Raw genomic sequence first — 27,527 nt, 5'->3', positions numbered from 1 at the left:
GTGCTGCCACCGGTTCAGCTCATTCCCCTCCCCCACTACCACTTTTCTGGGATGGTCGCGTACCACCTTCCAGGTGCCAATGTACCACAGGTGGTACCTGTACCACTGGTTGAAAAGCCCTGACCTAGAGGCAAACAAAGTCATAACCTCAGTAGGAGGTTGGACTAGAAGACCTCCAAAGTCCCTTCCAATTCTGTTATTCTGTATTCTAAATTAATGCACATATAACTTTTTATTTGTAATCTTTTATATTTCTGCATTCCATGTAAAGTGAATACCTTAGCTAATCAGTGTGTACCACAAGTGTCCTTCTGTGGTGCCTGTGTAACCATTAATAAAAGAATTTTGAACAGATCTGGTGATCACTATTAAAAAAATCTAATAAAACTTTCATTGCAGGATCCAAACAACTTTACTTAATTGTACATTTTAATTGGGTAGAGGACTAAATCTTTGCACAATGCTTTGGCATGAGCAATCAGATGGAAACAGATATTCGGTGTAGAGTTGAGTGAAACAGGAACAGGGTGCCCATAAGTTATTTTGTCCTTACCTTCACTTCTTCCTTATCCTTCTCCAATCAAAGCTGGTTGGGAGAAAGTACAGATAAGCCAGCAAAAAGAGATATACCAGATTTGCTTTTGACAGATCCAACCCTTTCCCCGATGCTTGGTGAGATTGTGAGATTATTTGTTGTACAATGGAATGGATGGACAGGGGGGGCTCCACTGAGGCAGTTCTCAAACATGGGAAACTTTGATTTAGATAAGAAAAAAAATTGGCAAGGGGGAAAATGTATTTATATTGGGTTTTACTTTTAATTGATATGAGGAAAAGTTGAAGGGATTGCATGAATCAAAACATAAAGGTCTTAAGAGTATCTAATGAAAAATTGAAAACCTAATTTAAAGAGCTCAAGACTAAGTACTGTACATACCTGAAGTTTAATTTGGTTAGAATAATGTACCTTTCAAGTAAGCTTCTCTCAAATGTGGAATCGTGAGACTCTCAAGAGGAAATCTTTTTTATTGTTATGCAAAAATAATGGAGCAGAAATCAAATTTCCAGCTAATATAAAGTAGATAGTTTTTGATTTATGCATGAATGAAAACTTTTTGGTTTTGCCCAAAAGTCAAAGTGTGTCTAAATCAAATCCAAAACCAGAGAAAGAGAAAACCTGAGTCTGTGTTGGAGTGTCTTAGGGTCCTGCTTCCTATACCACCCTTTCACCCAAATGCTATTAGTAATATTCAGTAATAAAATAATTAATGTGTTACATGCTGCATTACAAAGTTCAGTAATCACCATGAATGTCTGTTCACTAAATTGGCCAATCTAATTTTGTAGATTTCATTCCACAAAACCAAAGTTTTGTATTGTAACCCTGAAGTGAGAAATGACAAGCCCATTAAAGGTTTTATGGAATAATTTATTACTCTACTAAATACCCTAAAATTTACATGGTTCTATTAAAATATTATAAATTATATGTAGTTCTGGTATTTGTCATTTACATGTGTCTGAATCATAGCAGAAATATCTTGCTCAAAAATCTAAAAAACAGCTGTCCAGGAAAGCAGAGCAATCAATCAGTTAGTTGAAGAGGGTGGACTTTTTGAATCATTCAGCTTTTATTCTGGCAAATGATGTAAGCATTTCTTTATTTACTTATATCTATTATTTTTGGTTCTCAATAGATTTTTACTACATGACCTGTCAGTTTCAGAATTGTTCTGAAAAATCACTAAAGTCTCCTTTCAATGGTAGGATTGACAAGAATTCCTTGACTGTACAGGATGACTACATATTCCTTCAGGTAAGATCATTGACTATGTTAATGCTTACATAATTTTCAGCAAAATCTATGCTTGTTTACTTATGAAGCTTATTAATAAGAAAATAAATGCAGCCTCAAAAAATTATCATAATCAAATGTTGGCATCTCCCTTAACCTCCAAATGACAAGTTATTTTTCTAGCCCAAGTTGCCATTTAAAAGCTAATTGTTCATGTGGTTGGTTTAATTTTTCCATGGGATTACTACAAATGCAAGTGTCAGTTTAAACTTTCTCTGATGTTGCATAATTTGCATCATCTTTACTTACTTTGCATCATACTTGGCAGCCACTTTTCTGAAATGGTATAGGGTTTTCTGCCTGAGCAGGGGGTTGGACTAGATGACCTCCAAGATCCCTTCCAACTTTATTATTATCGATTCTATCAGATAACTGATTAATTGGATAGCTACTTTCAAGACTGTCTAGAACAGGTTTGGTAATTTTGTGTCCATACCGTTGATTTTTGCATTTGTAGAGTCCCCCCAGATTAACAAAGCTAGACTCATTTGTTTCTTTACAGCCCTGCTCATTGTACTCTGGCTGTCATCTCACTCCAAAAATAATGTTTAAAAGTGCAAGCTGTTAATTAGCCATCGCTTGATAGCTGTTAACTAGCCATCGCTTGATTCTTTCCCCACTTCACTCAAGAAGAATTTCTGCAAATGAGCATGACTACATTAGCGCCCCTTGTATGTGCACTCTCTATAGTCCCTGTTCCTAATTAAATAAATCATTACTGTGTACATTTTTACCATTTTTTCACAGATAAAATTGTTCTCCCCTCTTTTTTTCACAGGTATCTTCAGGAAATCAAACAAAATACTATGTTTCTTATCGTCGGAATGAATTTATACAGATGAAATTGCCAAAGTATGCTTTACCTAAGGTAATTCCTCACAAAATCCACAATTCTTCTTTCATTGCTGGACTAGAAGAGATTTACTCAAATTGTTTATTGGAAAATATATTTCTATTTATAAATCATTCTTCAAGAGTTTCTATAATTTCCATACTTGTATTGTGGGGGGGGATTGCACTTAAGCACCAGGAATAACCTATGATAGAACATCATTATGGGCTAAATCTTACGTAGATGTTTGCCTGCACACAGAAAGAACTGAAGATGAAGAAGGAAGATGCAGGAACCACGAAAGTCCCGTCTGCAGAGTTCCGCTGCTTTTGTCCTCTGAAAAGTCTTGAGGCTCTGGCAGTGGTGGGATTCAAATATGTGAACAACCAGTTTTCTGTGTGGATGCCGCTTCTGGAAGTCCATTCTGGGCCTGGGCAACAAAAAATTAGCTTCCGGTTCTGCCGAAGTGGTGCGAACAGGATGAATCCCACCATTGGGCTCTGGGCTTCGGAGCAGATTGACTACCAGCTCAAGGTTGGCTGGCTGGCTGGCTGGCTGCCGTGCGGGGAAAGGCTCTAGCTCGCTGCCCGAGCTTCATTGCAGCAGTAGAGTCATTTGGTGGTACTGCAGTTGAGACTGAGAGAGAGCTCTGGTTATGGTGGTGCTTCTGCTCAACTCCTACCGGGGCACCAGCAGTCTTTGTTGCTTCATTGAAGCTTAGGCAGCAAGCTGGTGCAGGACTTCTTGCTAGTCACCAACATAGATTTTTGGTGATTGGTAACTAAGTTTATTATTTAATTTTAAAATGTAGTATTATTTATGTTTTATTGTATTTTTCATTTTTTAATTGTTATCCAACTGCATTTTAATCTGGTACAAGCCACATTCAGAATCTAATGTACTGTTTATGAAAAATTGCACTACCATACTGAGCTGATCATTGTCCGATATGATTCAAAAAGAAGTACTTATGACATTGTATAAAAAAACCCCTTTCTGCTATTGATTAAAGCAGCTGAGTCCTTTTTCAAGCTTCTGCATAAATGTGGAAAATTTGCTGTGACTTTAAAAGTAAATTGATTAATGTAATTCTTAAGTGCAGCAGCATTTCTTTTTACAAGCCTGTACTTGAAAAAGTGATTGTAGAAAGCTTTCTTGCTATTCTTTTTTTTCTGTCCCAAGTAATAGGGAGATAGGAATCATGGTACACAGCAGGGGGTCTTCAGACTTGGCCCTTTTATGACTTGTGGACTCTAACTCCCAGAATTCTTCAACCAGCGTGCCTGGCTGAGGAATTCTGGGAGCTGAAGTCCACAAGTCATAAAAGGGCCAAGTTTGAAGACCCCTGGTATATAGTATTTTCATTAACACTAGGTAGCTCTAGGTTGTAACTCTGGGTTTTTCCCCCTCTTTTTCACTTCAGGATTTACAGATTATCAGCACTGATGAGAGCCAGGTGTTTATAGCTATCCAGGAATGGTATCAGATTGACACATATAACCTCTACCAGTCTGACCCGCAAGGCGTTTCCTATTCCATTGCATTAGAAAATGTCAGGAGTACCAAGCAACCTGAGGAGAATGTTTTAATAGATATTTTGGAGGTAAATGTCTTTTTTTTAAAAAAACCACAATTTTACTAACTATACTAACATTTCTTCAGCCTCTTTGACTTTTGGTTTAAAGATGTTTGTACTGGTTTCCCTGTTTTCCTAAAACGGAATGTTCCTATCAATATAACTACACCTTAAAGTACAGGTAGTCCTCAGTTTAAGAATGAGTTTGGTTCCTGTTGTCTGTCCTTAAGTTGAATTTGTACATAAGCTACAACAATGTTATTGTATAATACTGTATAAGTAGTATAGGGTAATGAACTTGAATCATTATGTATTTCACTTGAATTTTGCCTCAGTAGGCTTTTTTCTTAATTATCGATCAGCCTAAAACTGGAGGTGCTTAGGCCAGGGATTTGCTGTATTATAGATAGTACTATAAATATAAAAGTGGATATATATTTTAAAAATAAAAGGTAAAAGTATTCCTATTTGTTTTATGTATATTTTTGACAACCAAGGCTGTGTTACTATTAATTAACTGCCTTTCTGAGACATATTGACCTGATAGGAAGAAAATTCTTCAATCTACAAATTTTTATTAGTGTATACATATATCTGTCTACATATGTAGTTCAGTCACATTTATAGGGCAAAATGCATGTCAGATATATAGTGTATATACCCTCACTCTAGACATATGTAGCCCATTAATTATTACAAATAATTGAATTGCCTATTTGCTTTTCAAAAAGAGGCATGCCTTAACATATTAAGGGGCCTCCAGTCGTATTTGATAACATATGTAGAAAACTCTTGAAGTAATAACTCCACCCTTTCTTTTATCCCCTGGTATCCCATAATAGAATGGGTGGATGACCTTGGGGGATGAGCGGAAGAAGTGCTGCTTAAGAAACAATCAGACAAGGGAGGCAGGAATGACTTAACAGTTAGAGAAAGAAACTTAGGAAGGACTCCCCCTAATTGAGCAAGCAGTTAAAATTGGTGGCTTTTGTAATTTCGCACTTGCCAGATTCTGCTAATATAGCCTTACAATAAAGGAGAATTAGCTCATCTAATCATGTTTCCTGTCTGGTTTACCTGGAAGGATTGACATATCCTCTGTCCTCTCTCAGCCATGTGCTGTGTTAGAGTGCCCAAGAATATTTGTCTGAAATAATAATCTTTTCCTTCTTATATAAGCTGTTGGAATGAGAAGATGTTTCACCTCCATAGGGAATTGATATAGTGTGTGACAGGATTATTGTATTTGGTCAGTCAGATGACTAGCCCTATACATCCATGTATCTTAAAGAGATTAATTCTCAACATGAAATCTCAACAATATTTATTGGATAAGGGTTTAATACTGCATAAAAAGAAGAATATTTAAATATCCATGTGACTAAAAATATTAACCAACTACCTAACTATGTTTGACTAGAACCTATAAGTCTCTTCAGTAACCAAGAGTTGAACACCTCCAACTGATGCCTTCTTCAGAACTGTTCTTTATCTTTCTGTTGGAAAGAGAAAATGTTATCCCTGAATGATCTGCTTCTACATACTGCAACATAATTTACTTACATAGCAGTTAGCAGTCTAAAATGTGGTACAATGGATATGCAACACAACTTGAGAGTAATTTACCCATACAAGGAAAATAGATTTCTGGTTTAGAAAGACATTTTTTTATTCTAGTTGGGAAGGGCTGTGACTTCATGAGCAATCACATGAAAATGAATTTCAAAAGGTTTTATTTAAATAGTTCTGTATAAGAGTACTGAGGCAGAGAATTTCTTGAAGTGTGGAATTAGAGCAGCCCCTGAAAGGCTACAGCTTGGGAGTCAAAACATAACTAAAGGAACAATTGCTTTCTTTGTTTGGGTGTATTTGGGAGGGGAAGGGGAAATTACTGGAAGATTGCTCTCATAACAGCAAAATCTGCTTCAGCTCCAGTTAGCTCTTGTTATTTTATAATGACATCAACAGAATTCTTGCAATGTTTATAACTAACTAATATATTTGTTAACAAGCATTCTGTTAGAAAGATGTCCTTTTTGGTGGGAAAAATAGTGGAGGCCTTTCTATTTCTGTCTTATTCAGATCCAATTTTTTTTTTTTTACAAAATTTTATTTATAATACAATTAAAAAACATTGGATATAACGTGACATTCCAGTATATACATTTTTATCAAATTATTCCACATTTTACAATCGATTCTTCATCTCTAGATATACATCTAAGTTTTATATACAGTACTTATTCTAAAATAACATATATTTATATCTTAACGCTAGTCTTTAATCCCAACCGTCCTCCTCGAATCCCTCCAGCGGTAAAATTTATCCCATGTTTCGAAATAAACTGATCCACATTTGTCTTTCAATACCATTGTGAGCCTGTCCATTTCCGCACATGCTAATATTTTATATAGTGACTCTTCCTCTGTGGGAATTTCTTTGCTCTTCCATTTTTGCGCAAACGCAAGCCTAGCTGCAGTCAAGATGTGTAACAGCAAATAGATTGTTCCCTTATTGTATTTCTCTGTAGTTATTCCCAACAAGAAGAGTTCAGGTTTTAACTCTAAGTCCAATATTAATATATGTCAGATCCAAATTTTTGAGAGTAGTTATATTTCAAGCTATTGACATGCTCACTTTTCTACTAGTAGCAAAGGAAGGTTAATATATTGAATATGTATTTGATGGTTGTTTATTAACTTTGTTACATTTTATATTTGCAACATAGGTTAAAGGTGTCAAAGGAGTGTTTTTGGCTAATCAGAAAATAAATGGAAAAGTTACCACTCTTATAACATTTAATAAAGGCCGTAACTGGGATTATCTAATGCCCCCAGCTACTGATATGAATGGTAAACCAACTGACTGCAAACCAGTGAGTATTTCTCCCTGCTCTTAAAATAGCAACAAAAAACCCGTTTATTTAACAAAGACATAAAAAAATATGTTGACCGTGAGAAAAACAGATTAACTATGGAATGTTTTTATGAAGTAAATAGAATATAATTTGAACTGTTATTATGCTCTGCTATTTTTGGTTTTCTATCAATAAAAGAATCTGTACCTTACAATAAGATGGCAACACTTTAGACTTCAACAGCTGAAAAATATATTTCCAAAATCATTTACAAATATGTCTGTGTTTCATTTTCCTGAAAGCTTTGGGTAAATCTCTATTGATGTCTAAAATTACTCTAGATATAAGATCTGCATTATCATTCAGTTTTTCCTTTTTTTTTTAAAAAAAAGCATTTCCCTTTTACTGTAGAGACTTCATAGTTACTCCAACGTTTGCAGTGGTTTTGCATGGCTTTAGTAAGATGTGTTTTCTATGGATGTGGGGATAAAGGATATAGAATAAATCCAAGTTTTAATGCATCGGTCAAACTAAATTCATAATTTTCTAGTATTTCATATGTAAATCGTATATATCGTATATTAATGCTCTCCTATGAAACGATTCTTTGCAGACCTCATTTAGCAGCCAGCTAGGTCAGTATTCAGCTCGTTTCCTGAACTTCCTCATATTTTTTTTAAGATGTAAAAGCTTTTTGCATTCCAATATTATTTTGGACATTAATTTTGGGGGTTTCATCTTGTAAACCTTCATTAAGTTTTATATCTATAAATGACTCAAAACCTCCCCATAATCAATACTGAGATAAATGGCAGTGGATTACAGTACTGGTTCAAATCCACACTTGATCTTGGAGTCCTTTAGATAACTGAAAGCCAATCACTCTGCCCGAGTCCAATTCACATCACAGGATTTTAATTATAATAAAATGTGCTGTAATTCCCTAAAGAAAGAAGGGACACAAATGTAATAACAAACACAACAATTTTTAAGAGCCAGGGGAAAGTCTTTACTAGACGAGATACTGCATGTTGTATGCAATTGTCTTTCAGTCTCCAGGTTCAGGTCATCAATTGTGGTTATAATAGCAATTCAGGCAACATGTGTTCAACAATGATAAAGATGGAATTGTGAGTTTTCTAGCATTTGCAAGAGAGAAACTGAGGGATAGAAAAGCAATTGACCTCAGCGTATTTTGGATGGAGAGCATGTAGAAATTCTGCAACCCAAAATATTGATTTAGGATAATGGAAAATTAGCTTTAGATCCTCACATAACCCTAAAGTCCACCAAATGACTTTAGGTAGCTCTGCTTTCCAGCCCAAGTTAAATCACAGGACTGGTTGATTAAATGAAGGATGAACTGCATTTACATAGTCCAAAAAAAGATGGGAAATACACTTAATATAATGAAATGTTTGTGCAGTGAATTTCAGATCAATGGATGACATTTTGGGGAATAATTGATCATTTAAATAAAAAGTTTCATTTGTAGTGCTGAGGAAGAAGAGGAGGAGTAGAATAGTAATTTTAGGTAGGCAATTTCAGTATAAACAATAATATTCAGTAACAGAGATGAATTAACTTAATCATCTTTCCTTAGGGATGTAATAGGTGCTCCCAAATGTGTTTCTGATGTAAACCTGAAGTTGGAAGCAGGCTTGCCAAGCATTAAAACTCAGGCATGGTCCAGAATATTAACAGTTATTTCAAATCTCAGAAGATTACTTCTACTGTTGTTAATGGGTAACTATAAAGACAGTTGCTAATAGGTTTCCAAACAAAAGCTCATTACTTATGTTTCACACTTGAATATATAAGCCAACTGGGACTTGAAGATGCCATGGAGATGGTTAATGAAAGGATAGCCAATATGAAACACTGGAAAGACCTGGCCCAAGGCCCATACTTCCAGTACTGGGATTTCTGTAGTTGATTAAATGATATATTTTGGACTTGGACATACCTACCTTGATCCAATCCATGCTCATATGAATTAAATAATAAAAAGCAACTTTAGTTTATTTCAAGGAAAGTGAAAGGTGTACTTTTATGTATATTAGATTTCATCAATTATAATCATTAAAATATGGGACAAATAAAAAAATATCCATTTTATTCAAATCAAAGGACTCTCTTTGGCATTATACAGAAGACACATTTCAAATGATAGTTCTGTTTAATTCAGCTTATTCTTGTTAGTATTTTTCCTTCATATCACTTTGGGAAAATGTACAAGACCCAAAAACCTGAATTATTAGGATGATTAAAATGTCAAATATCTGAAAGCAATGATCGGAGACTGTGGTCTTGATGGATTACTATTAAAGTGATTAAGGTAATTAGTACATTTATAAAATCTTGGGACTAAGCACAGAAATTCTTTCTTGTGAACATGAGAAGTTATTCTTCTGGCATTTGTACCTGGTATATTTTAAAAATGGCAAAATAGTTTTCAAACAGATTTATATCTCTTTGGACTATACAAACCTTCAAAGTATAGATGTGTGTATTTAACTTTAAAGAATACAATTACAAGTAGTCCTCACTTAGCAACCATAATTGGGACCACAGCTAGAATTACTAAACAAAACATAGGATTGTGACAGGTTTATGTACTCACTTCTGCTTTGGTCATTAAGCAATCATTAAGAGAATCATCATATGACTGGAACTTAATGCTTTTACTTCCACATTCCAATTGAAAAGCATACAAATGGTGATCACATGAATGTGCACCAGTTGCAGAGCACCTGAATAGCATTGATCACAGGATGCTGCGACAATTATAAATGCAAGGATTGGTCAGAAAACTGAGGGTGGGGGGGGGGGTTAATACAATCATAACTTTAAATGGTTGCTTAAAGGAGGCATTCTATAAGTTAGAACTACCTGTATGTATTGAATTAAGCTGTCATACAGTATTTAAACATACTGATGATATACAGGTAATCCTTGAGGTACAACAAGCTGTTTAACGAACATTCAAAATTACACACCCCTTCAAAAGCTACATATGACCCGTTCAAAGTTATGACGGCTGCAGCCGGCCTGTGGTTGTTCACCTTTACGATCCACCTCAGGATCACTGCAGCCCCCTCCCGCCTCTCCCCCATCCCATCCCGCCAGAACCCTGCACGGCTTGGGTCTCCTCCCCACACTTACCTTCTGAAGCTCTCCAGACCTCACGTTGTACAAGGAAGGTAGGCCATGTGTCCTTGGAGCCTGGGGCCAGCAATCCAAATGTGGCCACCATTTTGTCCTGCTTGCTTCTGGGAAAGAACAAAATGGTAACTGCCAAAGAAATTACTTCATTTTGCTGCCTTAGAGAGGTCTGCACAGTGCTACAGAAGCTTCTAAATCAGGGGTCCCCAACCCCAGTCCATGGACCAGTACCGATCCGCATCATGCCAGCAACCGGTCCTCACAAACAAGGAAAGCCCCATCCGCAGGATGCAGGCAGCACACAAAATCACATCCCCTCCGGTCCGCATAAAAACCTCTCTCCATGTAACCAGTCCCTGGTGCCCAAAAGGTTGGAGACCTTTGCTCTAAATGATGGAAAAAGCTTCTGCAGCACTGTGCAGACCTTGTTAAGGTAGCAGAACAAAGTCGATTGTCTCCGGGCTGTGCGGCAGCAACCTGAATATGTCCCACCCATTTGTGGCAGGGGACAAAATGGCAGCTGCCAGACAAGCTGCTTCATTCTGCTGCCTTAGAGAGGTTGCACGGTGCTGCAGAATCTTCTGAATGCTGCAGAAAGCTTCTACAGCACTACACAGAGCTTGTTAAAGCAGCAAAATGGAGTAGGTTGTCCCCAGGCCATGCAGCAGCAACTCGAATGGGGTTGCCCTTTTGTGGGCAGGACAAAACGGCGACCACTTTTGGAATCGTGCCATGCAAAAAAGAAAGTCATCCCAGCATTCAGCAAGGTAAGTAAGGAGAAAGTTGTTTTGCTTGGTGGGATGGGAATCAGACCTGAGGCCTGACAGGGCCCAGTGGGAGTGGAGAAAGGCCTGTTGGGACCCAAGGCAAGGGAAATGGAACATGGGACATCTCAGGGATGGGGGAGGCCTTGAGAGGGCCAGGACAGGAGGCCTGCACCTATACTAGGCCTCCTATGGCCTCCCCTACTCAGGAGGCATCCCACACTCTACTTAACAACCCACACATTTGTTTTACATTTCATTGGGGAGAGCAGGGATGCAGGGTTGTCAGATGACAGGTTTCACCTAACGGTTGCAACCTTCAAATTCCCATAAGTGGCAGGCTCCATTACAGTCATATCTGGAGGACTACCTGTACCCTGCGGTAATATTTTGTGCTGGTGCAATGGTGAAAATTTTGATATAATGCCATTATTACATTAATAGAAACAATAAATTGTCATGTTCTGTTTAATCTTGATGTGGCTGTTTCAGAAATTAAAAGTATTTCACCTACTCTGCTAAAAACAGTGTTTTTTCTTTGTTAACTTTATAGCCTGATTGCCATCTTCATCTTCATCTGCGTTGGCCAGATAATCCATATGTTTCAGGGATGGTTCATACTAAGGATACAGCACCAGGACTCATAATGGGGGCAGGTAAAAAAAAAGAGATAACTTAGTATTTTTCTTTTGGTGTTTTTCAGTCTAAAAGATACCTAATGATGCAATTTTGTTTCAAATTGCCTATCTCTAATAGCTACTGGTTTCAGTTCCATCCTATCTGCTTGTTTCTGTTGTGTGTGAAATCTAATCCACAGAGGGAAATAACCGGGAACATTTTTCCCTCTCTCTTTTTGTCTTTACCTTTTTCTATAGATATTGCTATACCAGATGCTATCACCATAATATTATTTCTGACCTGTGTCGGAAATGTATGATCTCTAAATTTTGTTTACCTAGCAAGGAAAAGCACTGACAGTAAAAGCTATATATAATAGATAAAAATGGAACATTTGAGGAAGCCAATTAGTGGTATCTGAAATACTGTATTCTCCTCTCTTCCTCAGACAATATGTTCAGGATGTTGCCTTCTGAAAGAGCCTCTAGCAAAGTCAGAGGGCTCCAGACACTTTATGAAGCTTTTTGACCTTCCTCTCTCATTTAGGAACTAAAGGGACAAAGTGTCATTCCAATTGCATAAGGAGTTAAATTGAGGATAAGAAAGGGGGTCATTTGAGATGGAAATTGGACTGATTAAAGAAGAAATAGGGGCCAAAATCAGCCACATTCTCTGTTATATTTCACAGCTACAGGTAATCTTGTTTAATGACCACTTGTTCAGTAACCACTCAAAGTTACAATGGTGCTGAACAAGTAGTACTTATGGCCAGTCCTCAAAGTTCTAATTCAGGGGTCTTCAGACTTGGCCCTTTTATGACTTGTGAACTTCAACTCCCAGAATTCCTCAGCCAGTGTGCCTGGCTGAGGAATTCTGGGAGTTGAAGTCCACAAGTTGATTGCAATCTGAGTGCTTGTAGTTACGATGGTTGCAGGGTCCCACCTCATACAATTGCCATTTGCAACCTTTTCTGCCAGTTTCTCACAAGCAAAATCAGTGGGGAATCTGAAGGCCACAAGTTGCTCTAATAAGTCACTTGCACCCTCTCCCAGCCAGTAACAGACATCTAAGCTTGCTGATAAGACAGTGTTTAAAAAGCACAAGTGAGAATGTTTTTCTGAACTGTACACTCACTGCACAATCCAATTTAGGTTCACCACTTATTCTTTCTCTGGAATGAAACCAACAGTATATCTTCAGTAGCCGCTAGAATTAGAATCATATTAGGCATTTAAGCTGCCAGTCATCACCTCCATTTCCAAGTTTATTCATCTCAGAATCCTCTTGAATGATTTATTTAAAAGTTTTACTGCCTGTCTGTGCCCTCCCTTTTCTGTGAGAACTATGATTATCTAAACTAAATCCCTACTCTTAGCTCCTTGTCAGCAAAGCAAGTATAAATTGTTTCATCTGCATGGTAACATCGGAACACAAAGGGTTAGCAAGAAGTAATTGTTAAATGCAGGCTCAATACAAGGATATGTGTGGTTTGTAAGCTGCAGATTGCATTTTAAATTTACAGATTAATTCTAGCATTTAGGCCTTCATATTAGATACACACATTTTCTCCCTGTAGAACACAGTATTGTTTCTGACTTAGAAATATTATTGGTTCTACAGATGAGTCATTGAAACCAAGTTTGACATTAGGACTCAAAATAAGGTCATAGTAATATCTGAGCATTTCAACCTCCCAGAGCACTCCATAGCAGATCTCAAAAGCTTTTGGAAAACAGAACCACTGAACGAGAATTAGTTGAACTCACATGAAAAGGTTTCAGACAATCTCAGATTTCAACAAGCACAATAGGTTTTTAACACATTATAATTGTTAATTGTTGAGGAACTTGTACTCTTTCATACATGTAAACTGCATTTATATAACCAACTTCTCTTTCTCTCCTCTTTCCTTTCCCACTTCACCACAGTTTAAATCCTACATCAGTCTAGCCATGCTGTTCGTCTGATGAAGTGAGCTACAGCTCATGGTCACTTCTGCCTTTTAATAAAAATTGTTAGAAAAGGTGGTATCAAACATTTCTATTTTTGCCACCATAAATTAATATAGCTCTCCTTCTACAATGACTCCTCATTTTTTCTAGTAGCCTAATTTCTTTGCCTAGGTTGACTTGTAGTCATTAAGACAAAACATTGAAAGAAATCCGGAAAGATTCAGTTGGGGTCAGAACCTGCACAAGTAGGGCGGTAGAGAGACTTACACTCTATTTGTGCTTCATTGTACTCTCAACAACAAAAAAAAGAAACAAAACCTCACCAGAGATAGATGGAATACATAGACGAAGCAGAATGGGACAACTCACCCCGGCCGACTCACTCAGGCTCTCTTGAGGTGGCCGACTCGCCCCAGAAACCTCGCCCCCGGACAATTCAATGTGGGATAACTCAATAGAGGGACAAGTAGAATTGCAGCTCACTCTAGTCTTGAGGACTTCTAACTTGAGAAGGTTTAAACCTAAAGCAAGACAAGGCCCACTGCAATTCTACTTGTTCCTCTTGAGTTATCCTGCATTGAACTGTCCCATGGCGAGTTGTCCGGTGATGGGTTGTCCTGTGGTAAGTTGTCTGCGGCAAGTTGTCTGTGATGAGTCGGTCAGGATGAGACAGCTCGGCAAGTCAGCTATGGCGAGTGATCCTAGACCCTAGAGAAGACCTCTGGCCGTGTGTCTCCAAGTTCAGCAGCTTTTAGCCATTCCAGAGTAACAGCTGTTGTGAAGAATATGAGAAAGGACTTGGACCTTTTTTTCTGCTGGGTCTGGAGAAGAAGGGGGAATGACAAAATTGATTCAAATACCAAGGAATAAAATCAGATCAGGAAAATAAAGAGAAGCAGTTTTTTCAACTAATGAGTTTACATTAAAAATGAAATTAAGGAACAGGTGGCTGAAGTAGTAGGAACATAAAGCAGTGAATCACTTGAAAGCAAGTTGCAAGGTAGTTTTGATCTATGTACCTTAAAGGATATCTGAGCCATATCAGAATAAATAGAACTAGTAATTCCTGATAGTTTTGGTGGTGTTGAAGATTCTGATGACAGAAAATATCACAGTAGAATAAGTAGTTATAAGTACTATAACACAATGGTGAGTCTAGTGAAAGTATTGGTGATGCCTGTTTTCTTGGGTACTTACAATGTGGCAGATCATGTAAGCATAAAACCTGGGAACTTCTCAAAATGTGGTTATGTTAGGGTTTGTCACTACCCAGCCATGAAATTTGCATATTTTCTTGGAAAAGTAGCATCACTCAATTTAATTTATGTAGTATGGCTGTATTGCTGTTAGATTAAAGTGAAATATCTTTATATGTCCTGCCTTTAAGTTATTGGATAAAAATGGAGGACAAGGTTAAAGGATACAGTAAATACCATAAAATAAAAACATTGATATGTAACCCTGCTGTCAGGGGCTAGCTGTCATCAGTGCCATCAAGAACAAGTCCCAAATCATTCTTTGGTGGGGGTTATCATTGGGCCAATTGTGGCTTTAGGATAGTCTTCTCCAACCTGACAGCCTCCAAGCTGTGTGTGGAGCTTCAATTTCTATAATTCTGCTTCTTCTAAAGTAGAAACTGCCCTAGGGATTCTCTTTTTCCCTGCATGTAGAAGGGGTTTTTTGGCCATAAGGATGGGTGGAGAATAGGAGCCTTTGTAAAAGTAACTACAGCAAGCATTTGCAATAGTTTAGTAACCTCTGCTTATTATACTTTTATTTTCAGGAAATTTGGGTGCCCAGCTTGTGGAATACAAGGAAGAAATGTATATCACATCAGACTGTGGCAAAACATGGAGACAGGTATGGAAGTGAAGTGGATAACTTGTATGTAAACTCAATGTGATGAGTTTGGTTCATTCTATATCTTTTTATATTTATTTGTTTGTTTATTAATAAAAGTGGGATATAAATAAATAAATAAATAAATAAATAAATAAATAAATAAATAAATAAATATGATAAAATAATGCAATCTTGCAACCCATAAGCATAATCTGATTCAGTGAAAAAAATACATATAGAGAGAAAAAAGCTTTTCAATAAATCTTTCAGGCCTCATGTGTGAATCTTAACATTATGAATAGCTTGGTCTTTAATGATAGTCCAAATCAACTCTAAAGACAGAAAGAATGAGTGGGTTATTGTTTATTAGCAATCATCTTGCCACAATGTTGTGCCCAGTAGAATCTGCTTTTGTATACATCATCAATTAAGATTAAGGATATGATATATTTTATCATCTATATTTTATTACTACTGAGATTTTTTTCACAGAGGGTTGATGACATAATCAATTTTTAAACATTTAGTTAATTGCAGTCTAGGCCTAAGCATATTTACACAAAATTAATTCCTTTCGCTTTCAAGAAATATGCGGAGGACTATAGCCTTGGGAAAGCACAGCGATCCATTATTTTTTAATTAGGGCATAACTTATTTTTTTCTTGAACGATGTTTTAGATAAGGGGTGTCAAACTGCCGGCCCGTGGGCCGGATACGTCATGCCAAAAACGCACCCACCCCATTGCCGGCAATGGAAAAAAAGTCGTGGTACGTCGCGACACGTCACGTGACGTTGCGAGTTTGACACCCCTGTTTTAGATGAATGTATTTTCACATTATCACTTGGGATTTTTATAAATGTCATATTATCTTTCACCTTTACATACTTTCCCATCATCTGTGCTGTGTCTTTCACTATTTTCATGATCCAAAATATTTCATGTTGCAATTTTCATGAGAAGAATATCATTTCCTAATCTCCATTGTTATTTCCCCCCCAATTCCCCCCCATTCTGTTGTCACTCCAGTTTTTCCCAGATTTCGGTCTACCTCCCCGCCCCTGTTCCAGTGAATCCCCTTTCCCCTCTTCCAGTATTAGTCTATTGTTGATCCAATATGCTAATATGGTTTTCCTGAAAACCTAATTACTTTGCTGTTTTTCTTTTCCTGGCCATTAGGTTTTTGAAGAGGAGCATCATATCTTATATCTGGATCATGGTGGTGTGATTGTGGCCATCAAAGATACATCTATTCCTCTGAAAATACTCAAGTAATTCTACAGCAAACTTTCATTAGTCTACTATATTTTCAGTGCTAAAAATATTCCAGCTGAAATGTTTTTTTCTCTAAGAGAGTTATTTACTGATTTAATATTTGCTCCATGTTTGTTAGTTATATTCATATATGTAATAAATACATTTATCCATGGAAATCAGGAAACAAAATAGAGGTAAGGAGGTCATTCTCCCCCACCCCCTCAGCATCTATAAATAGCTATCTAGAACATAGAACAATAGGGTTGGAAGAGACCTTGGAGGTCTTCTAGTCCACACTCCCTACCCCGTGGCAGGACATCCTATATCATTCCAGACTTTCTTTGGGCTTGATGTGATGGATACACGTGATCATAGAAAGAATAACAGAATAACAGAACAGAATAATAAAGTTGGAAGGGACGCTGAAGGTCCTCCAGTCCAGCCCCCCCCATGCAGGAGACCCTATACCATTTCAGACAAATGGCTGTCCAGTCTCTTTTTAAAAACCTCCATTGATGGAGCACTCATAACTTCTTGAGACAAGCTGTTCCATTGGTTAATTGTTCTCATTGTCAGGAAGTTTCATCTTAGTTCTAGGTTGCTTCTCTCCTTGATTAATTTCCATCCATTGCTCCTTGTCCTGTCTTCAGGTGCTTTGGAGAATAGGTTGACCCCTCTTCTTTGGGGCAGTTTCCATCAAATAATGGAACACTGTTATCATGTCACCCCCAATCCTTCTTTTCATTAGACTCAACATACCCAATTCCTGCAACTATTCTTCATATGTTTTAGCCTCCAGCCCCTTAATCATCTTGCTCTTCTCTGCACTCCAGTTTTAGTCACCATAATATAAAAAAAGAGTCTCAACATCTTTTTTTATATTGTGGTGACCAAAACTGGATGTAATATTCCAAGTGTGATCTTACCAAAGCATTATAATGCAGTACTAACACTTCACATCATCTTGATTCTATTCCTCTGTTAATGCAGCCAAGGACTGCATTGGCTTTTTTGGCAGCTACAGCACACTGCGGCTCATATTTAAGTGATTGTCCACTAGGATTCCTAGATCCATTTGGCAATTACTACTANATTAAGCCAGATGCCACCTATTCTATTCTTAGTCGAGGCAGCTTCCTTTCAGCTACTCACAAACAATTAATTGGAGAAGCTATCAGGAGATTGAAAATCCCACACCTACAGACAGGTAAATGGCTGCTGGGTGGGGGAGAGAGTGAAGAGGTATCCAGGGCATGAGGGTTGAGGAGGGTGTGTGAGAGGCATAGTCTGTGAGGAAATGTTCAAGGATGGGAGAGAGGATCTGGGAGGATACAAGAGAGATTCCACGCGGGTCAGGGAGGGTGCTCAAGGGTGCAAGGGTTTATGTGAGAGTTTGGGGAGGGATATACAAGAGGCACTATGTGGGTTGGGGAGAGTGCATGTAGGTCAGGGGTTACAACAGAGGGATAGAGAGGTTGGAGAGAGTGCACTGGGATGCACAAATGGTCAGTATGGCACAGGTGGAGATGGTCTGGGGGAGGGTACAAGGATGGGAGAGTTACCCCAGCAACAGTGAAGGTTACAAATAGTGTTCATGTGATTGCAGGGTGCTTTTAAATGTGAACAGATTGTCAAACACCCAGATTGCAATCACAGAGTTGCTGGAACAGCCAGAACTCCAAGGACTGGCTCTAATAACCATCATCGTAATTTTGAACAGTCACTGAACAAATGGTCATAAGTCGAGGACTACCTATAATGGTTAGCTTTAGAATATCTGCTGTTTAGCTACTTTGGACTGTGTGAATCCTATAAGATAATTAAATTATTTAAAAAAATGGTATTGATTATTTTACTACTTCCATTACAGATTCAGTGTGGATGAAGGTCAAACTTGGAGCACCCATAATTTCACAAGTATTTCTGTGTATGTGGATGGCCTACTTAGCGAACCTGGGGATGAGACTTTAGTCATGACGTAAGTACCTTTTATTGTACCAACCCACCAACGGCATGGGAAAAGTTTAAATGTCAACAGTTAAAAGTGTTTCATTACATTAAGTTAAACAATTATCCGTCCTTTAGGAACACATCCAAGCTCTTCATTTTTTGTTGGACATCTTTAAATGAAATAAAAGCCAATTTAATCGATGACAATTAAATGGGAGAGTACTTATGGGAAATACTTTTGTAATAATGTGAAGTTTTCAAGATTCAGTAGAAGAGTAAAAGGAATGCCTTAGATATATAGATAGTAGATAAATTGATATCTAGCTAAATACACATTACTTCAAAGCTAAACACATATACTTTGCGTTGTGAAGTCAATAAATATAAATGTTCAAGAAAGCAAAATCCTTGACTAGCATATAGTCTCCATTGTTGATTACTAGAGTCTCTTCTTTCATTCTGTTATCCTTAGGTACTGAGATGTAGATATGCAGAGTCAATTAATTGCTAATGTTTAAAGTATGGTATAGAATAGCCTGATTATGAAAATAATTTGAAAATATAACATCTTCATGTGCTGACTGCTCTTTCATTCAAAGTTACTGTTGTGGTCTGTCAGCTGCCAGCAGAGTTAGCAGCAGAGTCAGATGAGGAGGAGGTGGAGGAGGTGGACCCTGGGTCAACTTTGGAGCCTTTGGAAGGCTCCAATGAGGAAGCAGAATCAGAGCCAGAGCCAGAGCCGTCTGTCCGCACCCAGGCAGAGAGGCAGCTGTCTTCGGGGCCTGAGATGAGTGGGGGGGAGGAACAGATGGGGCCCGTCCCAGATGTGCGTATACGTAGAGAGGAGAGGAGAGCAATGGAAGGCAATAAGCCGGCTCTCAGGGAAAAGAAGACGTAGACGCTAGCCAGCCCCTCCCTGTCTGGGAAATAAATAGTAGGAGTTTGGGAGTGGCCTGTTATTTTCCAGGGTACATCAATCAAGTCGAATTCCTTTACCAGAACCAGGTTTGTCAGGACTACTTGCTCTGTATTTGAGGTGCCAACTGAGTCTCCCTGCTGGGAACTAATAGGTAGTGAATTTGCCTCAGCGGGTATGAACAGGGACTGTTTCTGCTTGGCTTAATCCTGGAAAGACTTTCTATCTGGAGGCCTCAAGTGAACAGAGACTGTTCATGCCCCTGTGTCAGAAGGGGAAAAGACTTTCCTTTGTGATTACTTCTTTTTGGTTTTATCTACCCAAAGTGAACAAAGATTGTTCCTGCCCTGTTTTATTAAAAGGGGTTTGTTTTATTTGCAGTTTAAGTGGTTTCTCATTACTTGCAAAGCCTGTGTCAGAATAGTTACACCAGCACTGGAAAAGGAGATTTATGAGTGGTCCTCGAAGTTGTGGCTTTCTGTAGTCACATGATCACAATTTGGGTGTTTGGCAACCAGCATACATTTACAATGGTGGCAACATCCTGTGGTCACATGATTGCTATTTATGACCTCCATAAATATGCTTATGCTTCCAACAAAGCAAAGTCAATGGGGAAACTGGTAGGAAGTCGCAAGTCACAGTTATATGACATGACTGCAGCCGGAACTGACATTGTAAGTCAACATGGTTCACCTTACAACCACACCCCATAGTGATGGAGTTGTTGGTCTCAACCTCATTCAGTAGTGAGAACTACCTATATTTACCACAGCCAACCACAGCAGAAAGTATTCCATATTGTTATATTCTTGTTTTTCACTCCCATTCTTTTAGTTGGGATCTCATTCTGATTTTTTTTCTCTTTAGGGTGTTTGGACACATCAGCTATCAGTCAGACTGGGAGCTAGTGAAGATAGATTTCCGTCCATCTTTTTCCCATGAATGCACTGATGAAGACTATGAATCATGGGACCTGACAAATATGCAGGTGCAACTACATAGAAAGAAATAACTATCATATTTGGTGACATTTGTTTGTGTAATACTAAAATGTGTTTGGCATTACATGTACTAACTGCAATAAGGCTATGGTTCATTTAAAGAAAACTATAATTTGTCTAACTGAACTGGTTAACAAACCAGCACATCAAACTAAAACTTAATTTTGAGTTAATATCTAAACTCTAAATGAAATATGATTTATACAGACCTCAGTTTTTCTTATTCAAATGATCTGGAAATTTGTAGCATGGTTTCATTCCATCATAAATGAGACAGAGAGAAAGAAGGGGGAGTATGCAGGTCACATAACTTATGTATGTGATACAATCTCAACTTTTCTTCCACTGAACGTAGCTTGATTTCTAAATAGCCAGCCATAGGATTGTATTACATCCATGGCTTACCAATAACACATGAAACAGACTGCTGTGAGCTCAATTTTTAGGACTACAGGTAGTCCTCAACTTACAACAGTTCATTGAGTGACCGTTCAAAGTTGCAACAGCACTGAAAAATTTGACTTATGACCGTTTTTCACAGTTACGACCTTTGCAGCATCCCCATAATCACGTGATCAAAATTCAGATGCTTGACAGTTGGTTCATATTTATGACCGTTGTAGTGTCCCGGGGTCATGTGATCCCTTTTTGCAACCTTCTGACAAGCAAAGTCAATGGGGAAGTCAGGTTCACTTAACAACCAGGTTACTAACTTATCAACTGCAGTGATTCACTTAACAAGTGTGTGTGGCAAGAAAGGTCGTAAATGGGGCAAAACTCACTTAACAACTGTCTCATTTAGCAGCAGAAAGTTTGGGCTCAATTGTGGTTGTAAGTTGAGGACTACCTGTGTGTTCTGTTTATTCCAGGAAATTCATACCCATAGAAGCCATCAAAAATAATCTTTGATTAATTAAAAGCAAAAGTTATATATATTAAAGACATAGCTTCCAATTTGAATTTAAAGCTCAGATTTATTTATGAAAGGTAATATGGCATGAGCTATCAGACAGCATTTTGATGCAAAGTAAATAAGCGGGGGGGGGAATATTTCACAATACAATGTAGAGTACAATTTTTCAGTTAAGTGAACATAAAATCAAAACATTAGGGGTATGGTTTGCTCATCATTAATGACATTGCAAAATGAATAGTGTGAAAAGTATGCAAAGAACAATTTCAGAGTAGTATATTGCTCCTTAAATTCTACAAAAAAAGGCTGTCTTCTAGCTCAAATATTTACAAATACGGCAGTGTGTGCTCCTTGATTCAACTTTTAGCTGGATAATTATGCTTCAGTATTTTATTAAATGCAATAAACATGATACACATTAAACATGTTGTAGACTGAACTGGCTAAGATTTGGCTGATCTGGAGTATTTATTATGGACTGAGTATGAATAAACTCAGGTTTCAACAGTCCATCTTTTAATTGCCTGTAATTGATGTCAGACCAGTTAAAATTAACGGATCAAGATATTTTTAAGATACAAAATTTAGGGAGAATTTCTTTTTGACATAGCAGGCAAAGAAATAGAGGTATGGTTTGAGCAATAGGCACCCACTTATATTTCAACTTGCTTAGTACAATCAGATTAATTAAAAGTGAGGAAAGATGCCCTCTATCGAGTCTACTTCAGTATTGCTTACCCTGGAAATAGCTCTGTATAGATTTAGACAAGAAAGTTTTTCAGTGGAAGTTGCACAGCCCAAGAACTGAGCTTGTTGTCTTCTGTTCTATGAGATCAGTCATTTTGTTTTAGCATTTAATTTGTTTCTCCTTTGCTTCACACATATGTGCCTATAAACATTGCTATATTTTCTATACTAAATATTAAGATGTGTTGTTAAGCTTGCTCACAATAGATGTTGTGTGTTTATAACCAATACAAGAAATGGAAAAAAGGAAGAAGTTAAATTGTGTTGAGAAAGATCAGTTCATGCAGTCTGCAATGTGAAACACTAGTTAGATCTTAAAATCCAGTTGACAATTCTTAATGGGTTCTGAAAATTAGTCCAATAATGTAGGTCTTTAAACTACAAATGCAAAGTGTAAGATTCAACATAAGAGGGCCAATTTGGTCTAATGCAGTGTTTCTCAACCTTGACAATTTTAAGGCATGTGGACTTCAACTCCCAGAATTCCACAGCCAGCAATGCTGGCTGTGGAATTCTGGGAGTTGAAGTCCACATGCCTTAAAATTGTCAAGGTTGAGAAACACTGGTCTAATGGATAAGGCACCAGGCTAGAAAGCTGGAGACTGTGATCTCTGGTCCTGCCTCAGCCATGAAAGCTGGCTGGGTGACCTTGGGCCAGTCACTCTCTCTCTCAGGCCAATGTACCTCACTGGGTTGTTGTTGTAAGGAAGATAGAAGGAGGAAGGTATGTTGGATATGTTTGCTGCTTTGAGTTATTGGTAAAAATAATAAAGATGGGATACAAATAAATAAATACCTTTATCTAGCAGCTATGAGAACTAATCTTTGATATTCAGGGTGACAGTTGCATAATGGGCCAGCAGAGAACCTTTCGAAGGAGGAAGAATTCATCATGGTGTATTAAAGGAAAAAACTTTATGTCAGCACTTTCTTCCAAAATTTGTGAATGTAGTTCTTCTGATTTCTTATGGTAAGTTTTTCTCTCTTCCTGTTTCTTCAAGTGGCTGAGTTGTTAAATGTTATGTATAGACATACTGAAAAATCCATACAGGTGGTCCTTGATTTATGACTATAATTGAGTCTCACAATTATGGTCGTAAAGTGGTCACAACATGACTTGCCCATTTTATTACCTTTATTGTGGCAGTCATTAAGCGAATCCCTTGTTCAGTATAGGCCAGGTTTTGCCAGAAACCAGAAGTAGATGCCAGTTTCTAGCAAAACATCCTAAATCATGGCCACTGGGTGTGGCAAACAGCTGTAAATGTAGGCCGGTTGCTGAAGGCCTAAAATGCAGTCACATGAGTGCAGGGGAGAGCTGACATCAGAACTTCAAATCTGGGTCGCAAGTCTCTTTTGGGGGGGGTCTATCACAATTTCAAACAGTTGCTAAGTAAGTTGAAACTACCTTTATTAACAGAAATTATGGTTTTTATTTGTTTGGAAGAGAACAGTTATCTCTGCAAAAAAGAAAACATTTCATTTATTTTATGACACTTCATGGACCATCACTCAGTCCGAAAATAATCCGTATGACAGTTCACAAATAGATCTGAAAAAAAACCTTCAGTAGAATAACAATGAAAAAATTTATCCATAAACACTAATTTGTTCCACCAACAAATGTCCTGGTTGAGTCAGGAGAATCTTTTTCAGATGAATATCATTGTGAAGTCATTATTGAAAATGATGACTTGGTGACTTGCCCTACTCACTTCTTAACGGAGGCAAAACTAGAAAACAGATTTGGAGATAATTAATCTGCATGAATATGTGGGATTATTTACTCCAAATCTATTATAACAGTTACATTTTTAGCTTTTAAAGGTTAAAAAAGTGGAGAGTGGATTGCCCAGGAATTGCACTTTGTGTGTCTTTGTTTGCAAAGTATCAGATCTGTCATTTTGAATTGTGCTTAAGCAATAGTGATAGAATTAGCTTGTTTGTTTGTTTATTACATTTATTTGCTGCCCATCTTGTATCAAAACAACTCTGGGCAGAGTATACTGTATGCATATGGTATTTTTTATTTCAGCAATACAGCATTCTTTATTTCTTCACATCCTGCATGTTACATTTTATTAGATTTAATACAATAAACTGAAAAAATCCTATTCAGTTAAACATATTTTCAATTTTAAAGGTGGCCAGTTTCTAGAGAAAAAGATCCCATATAGGTAGTTTGAATCACGTCTGTGCCTTTGTAATAAAATGCTGCCTTGTCTGAAAGAGACTTGTGGACCATGAGGGAACTGTGTGTCTGCCAGCACAGCTGCTGGTAGCAGATTTATTACAGGTGGCCACCAAGGCTGGTTGCCAGAAACCATCTGTTCCCTTTGAGTCTGCTCTTCGGAGACAGCCTGAGGAACTTTGTTTCAAGAGGGATTTTCTGTCTATGTTAGACCTTCTTTTCTTCCTTTGAATCTAAGCTGGATATCACAGCAGTCCATAACAAAAGAAGGAAGGGTAGAAATTAAGACCCTTTTCGCTTCCAGTTGCCCATATGCTTTCTAATTTTGTGGAATGTTCTAACCTCCCAGAGATGTTGTGTTCCTTTGTAAATAAAATTGACTAAAGGATTGTACATTTATTCATCATGCAAAGAGAATAAACCTGGTTTTTGTAATGGAAACTTATTGCTGCTAACTAGAGTGCTAATGAACTCAGCTGTCAAAACTATAAAGACACTCCTAGAAAGTTCGTTTGTTGGCCAATATGACAAGAACTATAGAACCCAAAAGTTGTCTGGTAAAATATACCATCCCAAAAGGATAGAAACTGTTTCTGCTATAATTGCATACAGTTATGTGTACAATAAAAACCTATTTGTTATTATTATTATTCTGTAGTGATTATGGATTTGAACTTTCACTGTCAAAATCGGAGCTCAGCACGTGCTTTGCTGACTTTTGGTTTAATCCTAAAGCCCCTCCTGAAGACTGTATCACGGGTCAGTCCTATAAAAGTAGCACAGGGTAAGTAAGTGAATAATATGCTTGGAAAATAGCTCTCTGTTTTTCTCTCAGCCTTGTATCAGTCTCCTTACAAATTGCTAATGTGATAGAGACAAAAACCTATTTATTTCTAATAAAGTATTTTGGTTTTGAAAAAAAAGTTCATGTGGCAGGTTTCTGCATAACATTTTGCCTTGATGAATGCTCCTTAATATTTAGAGATACATTACCTCTGGGGATTTCTGTTAGCCACCAAGTTGGTGTCACTGAAGCTGCTTTTCTGAAAGCTAGCTAACATTTTCAGCAGGGATGCAGCTACTTTTCCTTTCTGGTGTATCTGGCAGCACACAATCATATTAAGCAAGTCAAGGATTGCTATTTTGAGAAATGTAAGGTTTCTGTCTACTTTCTACATACCTTAAATCACTGCACTAGGAGAGCATTGACAAGGCTGCAGTACATGGGTGCCTCTTTCTTCATTATCCAGTTAATTCGCTCTGGAATTTTAGCTGGCCTTTTGGCCAGTTTGAGTAACAGGTTCTAACCTTGCCAAGTCTTCATGGAGCCTTGTACTTTTAATTATTTTAATTATTGTGCACCTCCATTTTTTTAATCTTTGAAGGACTTACTGGGCAACTTAGAGTACAGAGAAGAGCAACACAGATAATCAGGGGACTGGAGGCTAAGACATATAAAGAACAGTTGCAAATTGGGTATGTCTAATGAAAAGAAGAACTAGGGGTGACATGATAGCAGTGTTCCAATATCTCAAGGGTTGCCACAAAGAAGAGGGAGTCAAGCTATTTTCCAAGGCGCCTGAAGGCAGGACAAGAAGCAACGGATGGAAACTAATCAAGGAGAGAAGCAACCTAGAACTAAGGAGAAATTTCCTGACAGTTAGAACAATTAATCAGTGGAACAACCTGCCTCCAGAAGCAGTGAATGCTCCAACACTGGAAGTTTTTAAGAAGAGATTGGACAGCCATTTGTCTGAAATGGTATAGGGTTTCCTGCCTGAGCAGGGGGTTAGACTAGATGACCTCCAAGGTCCCTTCCAACTTTTTTTATTATTATTATTATTATTATTGTTGTTGTTGTTGTTGTTGTTGTTGTTGTTATTATTATTATTATTATTATTATTATTATTATTATTATTATTATTATTATTATTATTATTACTATATACACAAAAACATAGTTGGTTGGGAAACAATAGTTTGAATAGTTGAAAGTTTAGTTTGAAAGAATAGTTGCCCTGGTACTGTTTTGTTTTTAAATTGCCCCTATCATGCTTCTGTAGGTAATCTTACAGGTACAGAGAAAATATGTAACTTTACATGTTCATCCTGTCATTTCTTTTTGGGGTAAAAAAGGAGTGTGAAATAACAGGCTGAAGGAATGAAAGGCATGAGAAAATAAAAAGGAATAGCACATATCAACAGCATTCACATGGATCTCCCCATGCTTTCTATTCTTGTTTCCAATATGTCCATACATTGCTTTATAATTTGCTGTTGTTCTTTCAAGGTCTCACTTCTTTCTCTTTTTAGCTTCTCATCAATTATATAATTGTTAGTTATCCATTTATGTAGTCTACTGATTTTTCTCTGGATTGCATTCATCTGGAATTTTGCACATTTTTTTCCTCAAAACTCTCTCTGATTCTTTTATTATCACCATTATTGGAGCATAACATGTCACTATCGCCAGCCTATGGATTTCAACTTTCATATGCAAACCACAACAACATAGGTGACACTATACATTGTGGCTTTGGTTAAATTAAGGCTTTCTCATAGTGCTTTTTAATAATGTAAATAAGGTATAGACTAGTTTATCAGCCTTACACCCATGCAACATTCAGCCTTCTCTGCTAATATTAAAAACAATATCAAATATTTACCATATTTTGGCCAGCATGCTACCAAAACCCAGTTTTAGCCAAAGCATGTTTGTTATTTTTATGGAAACTAGAATCTCTAGTGTAGAGATTACAATCCAACATGTTATAACTTGCATCCTAGCAGCTAGGAACTGTATATGATATACTGACACCATGCTGCCTCTACGTTTGTTCTAAGTATGTTGTGTGAATATATAGGATTGAATCCAAATTAAGACTTTGCTCTAGGGCAGCGGTTCTCAACCTATGGGTCGCGACCCCATTTGGGGTCGATCGACCATTTCACGGGGGTCGCCAAGCAAGGCTGTCCGCCATTTTTTTCCCCTTTTCCGGCGGGTGCCTTACCTCCCTTGAGCTGGGCCAGCTGGTGGTCGGCCTGCTCCGTCTCTGCCGCTTGCCAGCTACGCCTCGGCCGGCGCAGG

At 37.7% G+C, this 27,527-nt stretch overlaps 1 protein-coding gene across 1 annotated transcript in view; it reads left to right on the top strand.

Moving 5' to 3' along the window:
• Positions 1 to 27,527, top strand: part of SORCS2 (sortilin related VPS10 domain containing receptor 2) — a 104,166-nt gene that overhangs the window by 55,907 nt on the left and 20,732 nt on the right. The window contains exons 7-17 of the mRNA XM_029283447.1: positions 1,698 to 1,816; positions 2,634 to 2,723; positions 4,111 to 4,290; positions 6,993 to 7,139; positions 11,604 to 11,706; positions 15,404 to 15,480; positions 16,641 to 16,732; positions 18,589 to 18,696; positions 20,455 to 20,575; positions 23,085 to 23,218; positions 25,098 to 25,223. Of these exons, the coding sequence (XP_029139280.1) occupies positions 1,698 to 1,816; positions 2,634 to 2,723; positions 4,111 to 4,290; positions 6,993 to 7,139; positions 11,604 to 11,706; positions 15,404 to 15,480; positions 16,641 to 16,732; positions 18,589 to 18,696; positions 20,455 to 20,575; positions 23,085 to 23,218; positions 25,098 to 25,223 (1,297 nt within the window). The remainder of the gene's footprint in view (positions 1 to 1,697; positions 1,817 to 2,633; positions 2,724 to 4,110; positions 4,291 to 6,992; positions 7,140 to 11,603; positions 11,707 to 15,403; positions 15,481 to 16,640; positions 16,733 to 18,588; positions 18,697 to 20,454; positions 20,576 to 23,084; positions 23,219 to 25,097; positions 25,224 to 27,527) is intronic.

Source organism: Protobothrops mucrosquamatus, unplaced genomic scaffold (assembly GCF_001527695.2).
Source record: "Protobothrops mucrosquamatus isolate PMUCROS unplaced genomic scaffold, P.Mucros_1.0 scaffold94, whole genome shotgun sequence".
NCBI classification, from domain to species: Eukaryota; Metazoa; Chordata; class Lepidosauria; order Squamata; family Viperidae; genus Protobothrops; species Protobothrops mucrosquamatus.
The sequence above is the reverse complement of the archived record's forward strand: the minus strand, read 5'-3'. Positions and strand labels throughout refer to the sequence as shown.